We start from the raw sequence: 11721 nt of genomic DNA, 5'->3' as shown, positions 1-11721 counted from the left end.
ACATCACACCTTGTACAGAGATTTTTGGTGAAACATCATATTAACCATGTGACTCAGCCCTGCTATAGTCCAAATTTGATACCCTGTGACTTGGGCTTTTCCCAAAACTAAAATCACCTTTCAAAAGAAACAGATTTCAGACTCCTGATGAGATTCAGGAAAATACAAAGGGGCAGTTGATTGTGATTGGTAGAATTGTGTGAGGTCCCAAGGTGCTTACTCTGGAGGGGAATGAGGTTTCATTGTCCTATGTACAATGTTCCTTGTATCTTGTATCTTCTTTAGTAAATGTTTCTAATTTTCATATTACATGGCTGGATACCTTCTGGACTGATCTCATGTATACTTTTCCTAGATTTGGCATATTGAACTGAGGACAAAGTAAGGCTCATTGCATTACCTAGTGCAATTCTCTAGATAACAACTAGCTCTATGAAAGTGAAAAAAAACTAGACAAATATCTGAGATGAAGGATGTAATTACTAGGTACATCAGAGCCAATATATTCAGAACATAGGGGAAACAAAGGAATTTAACTCAGACTCTGGTGGTGAATATCATAGACCAAGAATAATATTTCAAGTGCCATAGATTCACCAAACAGGGTGAATTACCTGAGAAACAGTAAATTAGTTGGAAACTTGAAATGTGTGCTTAGTGTTATATATGTTACCATATTTTGCCATGTATAATGTGCATGCATGTTTTTGTGAACATTATACACAGGATCATTATACTCATGGTATATAATAATTATACCCATGTATAATGTTCATCCTTAATTTTTCTTCAAAAATTTGGGCAAAAAATTCGACATTATACATGGTAAATACAGGTATATCATATACAACTCAGTAGCCAATAAACAGGGTAAGATGATGTTCTAAATAGCAGAGAGGTTAGTTTCTGTTGACATGACTTTCCCTAATTGCTCCTACCAACTAACTGTCAGCTTTTCCAAATTTATGCTCTAGTATGAGGCAGAGAGAATAAGCGACTTATTCCATTCTGTATCTGTTTGGTCTTAATGCTATAAATGATAGGGTTCATAAAAGGGGGGAAAAGGAAGTAAATGTAGCTCATTGTGATATGGACCACACGAGGGGCATGCTTTCCAAACCTATGGATAAATGTCAGACCAACTACAGTGACATAGAAAACCAGGAGGCAGCAGATATGAGAGACACATGTGTTGAGGGCCTTGGCCCTCTCTTCTCCAGAAGCAATGCCTATGACAGTCTTGAGGATCAAAATGTAGGAAAAACAGATGATGAAAAAGTCCAATAAGACCATTGCAAATACAACAACTACTGGGTAGAGACGATTGAAGGTGATGTCAGCACAGGCTAACTTGATGACATCTTGGTGTAGACAGAACGCATGAGAGAGGACATGGGATCGACAATAGGGAAACCAGTGAAGACGAATAATTATTGGCATAATCGATAAACCAGCCCTTGTCAATACCCCCATTCCAATCTGCATTACCCTGGTATTGGTAAGGATGGAAGTATATCTCAAGGGGTTGCAGATGGCAATGAAACGGTCATAGGCCATGGCAAGCAAAACACCAGACTCCACTATAGAAAGAGTATGGATAAAGTAGGCCTGAGAGAAGCAGGTCCTGTGGCCTATTTCTCTGTGATTCAGCCACAGAACTCTCAGAACTGTGGGCATTGTGGTCAATGTCACTCCAAGATCTGTAGCTGCCAACATAGCTAAGAAATAGTACATGGGCTCATGGAGGTTTTGATCATCCTTGATGAGAAAGAGAAGGGTGCCATTACCGAGGAGTATGGAGATGTAGACCACTAATAATGGTATGGAGATCCAGTGATGCACCTTCTCCATGCCTGGGAAGCCAGTAAGCAGAAATGGGGAAGCAGTGATGTTGAGCCACATTGCAGGCCTTGCAAAAAAGAAAATATTTCCCTTAGATGATGCTGCAGAAGCTCTAGTTCTTAGAAGCTGCTCTGTGAATGTACTTCCTGTTCATAAGATATTTATTAGTCTTGACTTTCAGGGATGGAAAGAATAGTAATTTAGTAATTCCCAAGAGATGAGTATTGTAAAATAAAATGTATAAAGAACAGCTCGACAAATGATTGAGGATTGCCCATATGCAAGGTTATTGAACCATCCACTGAGGATACAGCAATATATGCAGAATAGACCTGGTTGATATCCTTAGAAATTACATAACCTAAAAAAATAAGGACAAAATGAAAGAAGAAATAACTGTGTTTGAATAATGCTATAACAGTGTTTTAACTTACAGTGTTTTTTATGGCATCCCTTATCTGGCTGATGGTATCAGGGAGGATGCAAAGGTTTTCCAGAATGTGTGAAACCTACCTAGCAAATCACTAGAAAATTGGTTTTGAGCAGTTTTATAAGAACAAGTACAAAAATCCTAGGGAAAAATAAACAAACAACAAATAAATCAACAAGTAAATTAGATAGACTTAGTTGATTTGAGGGAATGACTAATACTATATATATGAGGGCAAAATTAGGTTGATAAAGTTCTAGAGGCTTTTGGGAGCCTTTAAAAATGATTTGAGTTAATTATATGTGTTTATTTTCAAAATATGTAGACATCTAAATCCATGTTGCTTAGCATTGTAATATTTCAGCTATAATTGTGCTGTGTCTCAAAGAATTCAAAATTCCAGACATAGATACAAAAACAAGCAATATAAGGTAGATTTTAATAATAAGCATTTGAGGGCATTATTTGTTAACAGCACAAAACAAATTACTGTTGGCATTTCACCTATTTGGAGATGCAAAGATAGAAATGAGGTATTTAAGCAGGTTTAAGGAAAATCTTTTTCAATGCCACAGAATCTGATGAGATTTAACAAAAGTACAAAGGCTCTGTGACATTCAAATTATCAGGTATCCTCTGGTGCAGGCAGCTGGTCTCTGGGAGTAGAATAAGCATGAGTGGGTGTCTTGGGCATCAGCCAGAGAAAAATGGGGCTACCTTCTATTATGGTTGGTATGGACTGTACATCTCACACGCTTTAAAGAAACATCTTGTTTTAAATTTAATGCATAGCTCCCTGACCCCTTTTTGCCCACAGAAAATTGTCTGCAAAATTATCTGGCATTTACCTTCTAAAGAATTTGGTTGAAGTTTCAGCTCTGCTACTGTGTAACAGTGATGATGTTGAGAAAGTCACTTAATCTTAGGCTTTGGTTTTATTAACTTCAGATTGTACCATCATGTCTGCCCAAACATGCTCTTGACACAGGGTGTGAGAATGGAATGGAATTGCAAAAGGGGAAGTGCTTTGCAAACAGGAAATTATTCTTCACTTTTGAAGTTTTGTTGTTATGACTGAGGATAGTCATTCTGCTCTCTATCTAGTGGGTATTCAGTAGGATCAGTCATTGATCCCAGGATGTGTCAAATTTATTAAGAATCCTGGGGAACAGACATAAGATGATGGGATTTTGAGGAGTCTAAATTTAATTGTAACTACATATATGAAATCAGAAACTATGTAACCAGTACAAAAAAGGTGATATGTCTGAGCAGAAAGGGAGAGGGAGAAGGAGAGTGGTAAGTGAGTGCAGGGGTTTCTGATGGTAGCTACTGATGACATCAAGCCTGGAGCCCATGACTGGGCCTGGTGTAAATCTAGGGAAAAGCACCTCTGTGTTCACAGGGGTTAAAAGGAGAGGAATAACTAACTCTCACCTACAAGTGAAAGGCTAAGAAAATACTCAGCTTATTCAGGGTTAAAATAGAAAAACAGCAACAACTACAATAACAAAACAAAAAACAGGTAATGTGGGGGCTCCAGGCAAGGGACAGTTAAAAAGCAAATGAAAGAAAGAAATACTTGAGTTCTATTATGTGTCTGGCCACTAGGACATTACATATGGCTCATTTATTTTTGTAGAAACTTTACAAGAGCCTATTTCCCCCATTTCATAGAATTACAATATATTATTTACAGTCCAAGAGGGATAGCTACATTAAGCAAACAACAGAGTCCATTTTGTGCACTGTGACTTAGAAAGACTTTGGCAATGGGTGAAATCTTTGCAGTCTTTAGGAGTGCAACAAACATTGCTGTCTCTCTTGTTTTCATATTGAAAAACTGAACATTTTTATTTGATTTACTCAGAGTTGTTTTTGTGGCACATGAGATTATCTGTGAGTTTTGCAGGGGTTAAAAATTCTAGGCTTTTCCTCTTCCCTGCAACCACCCATCATGTCCCAGAGCCTGTCCTAGAGTGGACTTCCTTTTTCACTGATGAGAAGCTTTCCTCAGAGCCTCAAACCCTGCCACATAAACTGTAGGCTCCATGCAGACATCCTGCTTAGACTTGTACCATTCACATGTTCTCTCACCTTGTGGGGTAGGGGCTGCTCCCCCATCCCACCCCTTTTTATTTTTTGTTAACACTCCCTTTCATATTTCAAATGCTTAATCCCTCTCTCCCTGATTTGTTTCTTTGTTTGTTTTATCTCCCAGCCCTTGTCCCTCATCATTCCTTTCTGTAAGGTTCAAATTTGTAATCCATTCTTCTGTTTGTTCTACCTGCAGGGCTTCCGAAGGCTGTATTTTCAATACTTAATTTTTCCTACAATGTCCAGCACTGTATTTGGGGGGGGGGGGTTCAGTCATCGAAAATAATTGGTTTGCCTTCATATCACAATCACAGACTGGATTTTGATCATCTTAGGGGCCTGATTTTGAGCAGGTTCTCAAATTTTCAAAGCATGCAGATTTATTGGTATGCCCTACTTAGTGGTGGATTGACTCTGGATACATAGCTGTGAGTCCTCAGCACATAGACGTGCCCTGAGGGTTGTTTCAAGTAGATGTAAAGAAAAATTCTACCCCATTTTCACTTTGGGCAATATTGAATGTTTATTGCACTCTGTGTACTTTTCCAAGTGATGAAGATACACAGCTATGTAAATCACCATTCCCGATCTAAAGGCTCACGCAGCCCAGGCTTCATCCAAGATTAATTTTGACTTGGCTTATTAGTTTTAGATGATGGTCAGATAGTGACTTCTCTTTAGAAAATATTTGAACCTCTGATCATTAGAGAGCTACCTCTTCTCACACTTACAGAAGAGATTCTATCCTTGGCTTATCTGTACTTCTAGGGGAAATCACAGAAATAGAGCCAGGGTGGTTGTAAATTGGTACATAAAGACAGCAAGAAGTAGAAACACATAATTTATCATGGAGTCTACATCCATCATCTAGTTGTAGAACCCACAACTCTTCTTTGCCTCATGGGTTCTAGAATCTATTTGTGATCTTATTTTATACATCTTAGTATGTAATCCTTAAGTAGTACAAATTTTAGAGATATTGGAGACTCTTAAGGACCTGTGCCTATTCTCCACATACACTTGACAGACAATACTATCACTTTTCTCTTGCTGAGAAACCAGCTCCCCAATTCCACCCTTTCTAACCTGGTGCCTTGTTTGAGGCAATAGAGAGAAGATTCACTAGACACCTCACTGACCTGAATTTTGTTTCTCTCTTATTCTTCAGTTCCATAGTCTTTAATCTGGAATCTTTAGCTTTATCAAAGATTTAGTCTTAACACCATCGTTTACACAATGTTCACAAAATACTGGCTGGTAGGAATATTTATATTAGGAGCTCCTCTCCAGGGTCCACTTCTGATTTCAGCTCCCAATTGCCCCTCCCTCTTTGTCCTGCCTCTCTTCATGCCTCCTCCCAGCCATAGTTTTCATCCTCATGTGCACCCTTGGCTTTGGAGATCTAGGGCTTTGAACAGCAGTCCCCAGGTCTTTAAGTTGCCTGTGTCTTAGCTTTTACTTAAGCCCTGTTGTTAGGAGAGTAATAGTTATTTATGTCTATCAGGATATGGAAGGAAATGTAGACCAGTTAAGGGTCTGGACTGAAAAAAGTTATTGAGGGCACAGTATTCCCCAGCTGTCTATGAGAACTCCCAATGCCTGTCCCCATAATGAGGAATGATCACAAATTACAGAAGAACAAGGCATTCATTTTGGTGAAGTACAATAATTCCTCCCACACACCCTCTTTTCTCTAGTTTTGATGTCTGGCTGCAGCCAATGGGAGCTGCAAGCCCTGTCTCCTAGAGAAAAGAGAATCCCTTTTCAGTCTCTGATTTCACCTTATTTCTGTCTCTACATCCTTCATTTACATATTCTTCATTTTTTAAATTTATTTATTTATTTATTTATAATTTTCAGTTACAGTTGACATTCAACATTTATGTTAGTTTCAGGTACAGAACTTAATGGTTAGACATTTATATAATTTACAATGTGGTACCCTAGAAAAGTCTACCCAACCAGCACCATACATAGTTATTACAATATTATTGATTATATTCCCTATGCTATACTTTTATATCCCCATGACTATTTTGCAACTGCCAATTTATAGTTCTTCATTTTTGTACCTTTCCACCCATCCCTGCAACTCCCCTCCCACCTGGCAACCATCAGTTTGTTCATGAATGGGAGTAATTTTTAATCAAGTTACCAGTAAGATACAGAGGACAAGATACATAATGCCAGTTGTATGGACTCTAAGGGTCTTACTCTCTTTTCTCATAGAAAAACAACAATTCAGTATATATGTGATTAAGATCACTAATGTTGAAACTTAAGTACTGGGTTAACAATGTCAATCTAGCTTTTGCTTTGCCACTTTGCTCAAGTTATGTAACCTTTTTGCTCCTTATCTCTAAAATGCATGTACGAATTATTGCATAAAGCTTTTGTGAGCAATATTTTATATAAAGCATTTAAAGCAGTCATAATAAGCAGTCAGTTGATGTCAGCTATTATTATCTCTATTATAATAAGTCACATTTATTTTAATTATTTATATTTTAGATTATTTTTCCCCATTGAATATGCAACTCTTTTGAGAAATAGGCTCCATCTTTCATAATTTTATGGCACATAGATATCTAAATGATTGAACTATAGAATTAATATAGTAGTATTCAATTTCTACTGCTGGAGATAAATGATTTCACAGGCAATTTAATGATATGTCTCTGATGGGTGGAGAGCAATTTTCATTTCCATATTAAAACCACTAATTCATGAATACCATTCTACATAGTGAAATATTTTTTTAAATCTACTACATTAGATTTTAGTCACAGGCATATTTATAGAGGATATACAGATAAACACACAGATATATTCCTTTACTCATTAAGGAAATGATAAGATTCAATTGAACTACCATTTAAATTAAATTATTTTCATTTAATTTAGCATTGACACAACAGGAATGAAAATGGGATGAAGAAAATGTATTGTAGATAAACCTGAACTGACAATCAGCAATGGCTTCAATGAGCATTTCTGCCAGGGCACCTCCTCGGCAGGGTCTCAGGGTCTCAGGGTCCCCAAAGGATGCATGGGTAAGGGGAAGCAAATGAAACAAGACACCTGGTGGGGTGCTGGAGGACAGCCAGGTTCTCTGGGCCTGACTGGCTCCCTGAGAAATATCAATCTTTATTTTTATAGGGAAGGTTATACAATATTCAATGCATAGTATGATTATTAAAACAGAAATGGTTACCATAGAAATAATTTCAAAAAATACAGAAGGTTTTACAGATCAATCATATTAAACAAAGAAATAACTGAAAAGCACAGGAGGTTCCACAGATCAACCATATTAAACAAAGGTTATTTTGACCAAAAGGGTCATTAATTAAATAGCCAATGAAGCTATACAGGCACAAACTTTCAGGTGCCAATTAGTAACTAGGTGTCTATTAAGATTCTAGGGATTAGTCTAAATTAAAAGGGTGCAAGGGGTGATTTATAGGTTATATAGAAATTAGCTATTGTCCATTAAGGTTAGATTTGTCTAGGTTAGGTAACTGGTTTTTTGCCTAGGTTTTTTGATTTATATACCTTGGGGGGGGCATGTTTTGTATTTGTTTCCATGTATTGAGATTATCATCTCCAACTAGAACTCTTTGCTTCTTTACACTCCTGTCCAGGATATGGGAAGGGGTAGTGACTCTAATAAATCTTAAGCTTTTGAGTGGTGACCCCTTAAGAAACATTCCTAACAACAGTTTCCTTCAGCATGCTGGCAGTTGGTCTGCCCATAGTTTAATTTTGTCCTTAACTTCTCAGGTCGGGGAAGCAGGCAGCATTAGGGTTGCTAGGGCTCTCTATTCTGTGGTCAGCAAGTCATTTCGTGCAGAATCAGAGGCATTGTGCAGACTTTTTGTTATAACACACAGGTATCTAAAAATCCCACCACCTATTGCTAGCAGGGCCAGGCATACAGGAAGAGATAGACAGGAGATCTGGCCACAGTCACCTCTGCTGTGCAGATACGTCTCATCCGACCCGACTGTGTCAAGGGTCAGCTGTTGGTCAGTTCTCAACACATTTCTTTAGTAAAAAACTATTTATTTATGATAAAAAATGTGAATGAATTGTACAGGTCTACCTTAATGAATTTTCTGAAAGATAATTCATCATTTTACCAACCACCATGAACAAGAAATAAAATAAAATTTTACCAGTCCAGCAAAAGCCCCTTTGTATCCCTATCAGTCCACCTCCAAGTTGTGTTTTACCTTGTTGTAACTTTTATAAAATGGAATTATTCTCTACATGTTCTTTTGTGTCTGTCATTAATATTTATCATTAGTGATAAATAACTTAATGATAAATAAGTGTGCGAGAAATATCTATGTGTTTGTATGTAGCAGTAGTTTCTTCATTTTCATTCCTATATAGTATTCCATTGTATAAATATACCCTATATTTTTTATTCTTAATAATAATATTTGCAGCCATTGCAAAATTGTTACTTGATCATTAAGGTATATATTTATTGGACTGTTTTGTGCACCTAAATATGAATTTCTGTTGAACTTAAGCATAGGAATCCAGTTTCTTGGAAAAACATATACTTATTTATAGTAAATACTAATATTTTCTAAAGTGAATATATATATTTATATTTCACTAATAGCTTATGAGTCTCAGTTGGTTCATGCTTTAGCATGAGGTATATTTAGTATCTTCAGAAAGCTCAGTGTGCAGTAGTATCTTGTGGTTTTGAATTACATTTCCTCATGACTAATAATGTTGCACACATTTTCATATATTTATTGGTCACTTGCCTGTTTTGTGAAGAGTCTGTTTCAGTCTTTTGCCCAGTAAAAAAAGTAAGTTGTCTCATATTTTCTTATTTATTTTCAAGTATTATTTATAAATTATTGATGTGATATTTAGGTCAGGTATAGATACAACAAATATCCTTTCTACTCTATAGCTGGCTTTCTAATTACCTTAATTATTTTTCACAGCAATAAGTCATTTTTAATGCAAATGTATTTATAGTTCTTGTTTTTGTGAAATATTTAAGAGATCTTAAGTGCTCACTCTTAAGGATGTGGAGAAATGGGAACCTTTTACACTGTTGGTGAGAATGCAGACTGGTGCAACCATGGTGGAAAGCAGTATGAAGATACTTCAAAAATTAAAAATAGATTTGCCTTTTGACCCAGTGAACCCTCTTCAGGGAATATATCCAAATGAACCCAAAACTCTAATTTGAAAAGAACATAAGCACACCTATGTTCATTGCAGCATTATTTACAATCGCCAAGATATGGAGGCAGCCCAAGCAGCCATCACTAGATGAGTGGATAAAACAAACTATGGGACATTTACACAATGGAATACTACTTGGCCATAAGAAAGAAGAACATTTAACCTTTTGTGAAAGTCTGGATGGACCTGGTGAACATTATGCTAAGTGAAATAATCCAGTCAGAGAAAGACAAATACCATATGATCTCACTCAGAAGGATGACAGCTATGGGGTGAAGATTAGGAGGTGGAGGATTTGAGCAAAAAGGAAAGAGGACTCACGCACAATGACAATGGTATGGTAGCTGTTGTGGGGAAGGGGATATAAAGGGATTAAATGGTAATGAAAAAATACAATAAAAATTAAAACATAAAAATAAAATAAAATCAGTGAGTAAAATTCCCTGCGTTATCTTACACTAGTTTTAAGCTTTTAATAACTTCACCACAAATTTAACTTTGTCTACAATGTGAGGGTGATATCAAGAATTGTTTTTGTGTCTAGATTAATTTAGTGCTTTTGAGTAGCTACATTCTTCTCTGATCCAATAAGGACCCTGGAGATTATAACCATAGTTCGATACATCCTCTTACTCTTTCACTTAGTTACAACATTATCTTGTTAGCAGAAACATCATATATCACCTATGGATTCTATATTCTTGTTAAGCAAGGAAATTATACTTTCATTGAAGGCCAAACTACCTGGTGACTAGATTCTTGTCATAGGCTGGGTTTTCCAGAGGTAGATGCTGAGACAGAGTTTTGGGTGAAAGTTGTTTATTAGAAGTTTACATCTTTGAAAAAAGATGGAAACAGAATTGGGCAGAGAAAGAAACCAAACTGTGATACAGGTTGAAAAACCTCATCCAGCCTAGCAGAAAGCTTTGGACCAAGTATACTCTACAGTATTATCCCAAGTTGGGATCGAAATGGGCAGACTATTAAAACCTTTCTTCAGCTTGTCACCTAAGAAAGAAAGTCATGACTTTAGGCAAAGTGGCTCTCAGCAGCTGAGAGACATCTTGTATAAGTGAGATTTGGAGGCTGCCCACTGACCACACCCCCAGGGTCTACAGCAAGTCCTTGCTGGGGGGAGCCTGGTCTGCACAAGGCCATGCCCACAACCATCCCCTTGTTGGTCTCCTATATTTGGAGGACATTTTCCAATACCTTTCAGATTTAAAATCTAATTATAGTTCCCAAAACTCAGAAACCAATGCAAAATGGAAGCATATGACCCAGATACTAAAGAATAGTTTCTCCAGGGTTTCACTAGCTCCCAACAACACCTGTGGTTCCCTAAATCTCATAGAAGCATGTACTTAAAGAGGTTCATTACAATTTGTATATTAAAACAAACAAATAAAACTATTTTAAATTTGTATATTTGTTTTTCTAACTTTTTAATTTAAAAATCATTATAGATTCATAAGAATTCCAAAAAATATATAGATTCTGTGAACCCTTCACCCAGTTTTCTCCAATAGTAATATATTGCATAACTGTAGTATAATAATCAAAGGGGCAAATTGACATTGCTGCAATGCACAGAGAATATTTAAATTCCATGAGTTTTTATGCATTCGTTTGTGTTTTTGCATGTATAGCTTTATGCAATTTTATAACTAGTGTTGATTCATTTAAATACCATCACAGTCAAGATATAATACCTACCCATCTTCAGTACTGTCTCATGCTATTTCTTTCTTGTTTTCCTCTCTCCTATTATCCCTAACTTCCGGCAACTACTAATCTGTGCTCCATACTAAAACTTTGTTATTTCAAAAAAGTTTCATGCATGGAATACTGTTTTTTAAATTTTAACTTATTCCCTTGAAAAGAATCCAGTTGGTCTATGTATCAATAGTTTTTTATTACTGACCAATAATTCATTGTATGGACATACCACAGTTTATTCATGGATTGAATAACATTTAGATTGTTTCTAGTTTTTGACAATTACCAAAAAAAGCTATTATGAACATCTGTGTACAGATATATGTATAAACATAGGTTATCATTTCTGTAGAACAAATGCTCAGAAATTCCATTGTTAGGCCATAAGTAAATGCACTGTAATTTATGAGAAA

The 11721-nt window shown here is 36.4% G+C and overlaps 1 protein-coding gene across 1 annotated transcript; it reads right to left on the bottom strand.

Annotated features, from left to right (window-relative positions):
- Positions 1-336: 336 nt before the first annotated feature.
- Positions 337-5771, bottom strand: LOC114500269 (olfactory receptor 51B6). The gene is made up of 2 exons (XM_028516916.2): positions 5509-5771; positions 337-2413 (listed from the first exon to the last, which is right to left on the bottom strand). The coding sequence occupies exon 2, from the start codon at positions 1900-1902 to the stop codon at positions 964-966; it is 939 nt and encodes a 312-aa protein (XP_028372717.1). The 5' UTR covers positions 1903-2413; positions 5509-5771; the 3' UTR covers positions 337-963.
- Between the last annotated feature and the right edge of the window lie 5950 nt (positions 5772-11721).

Source organism: Phyllostomus discolor, chromosome 6, assembly GCF_004126475.2.
Source record: "Phyllostomus discolor isolate MPI-MPIP mPhyDis1 chromosome 6, mPhyDis1.pri.v3, whole genome shotgun sequence".
NCBI lineage: Eukaryota > Metazoa > Chordata > Mammalia > Chiroptera > Phyllostomidae > Phyllostomus > Phyllostomus discolor.
Note: the sequence above shows the minus strand (reverse complement) of the source record. Positions and strands in the feature narration are given on the sequence as shown.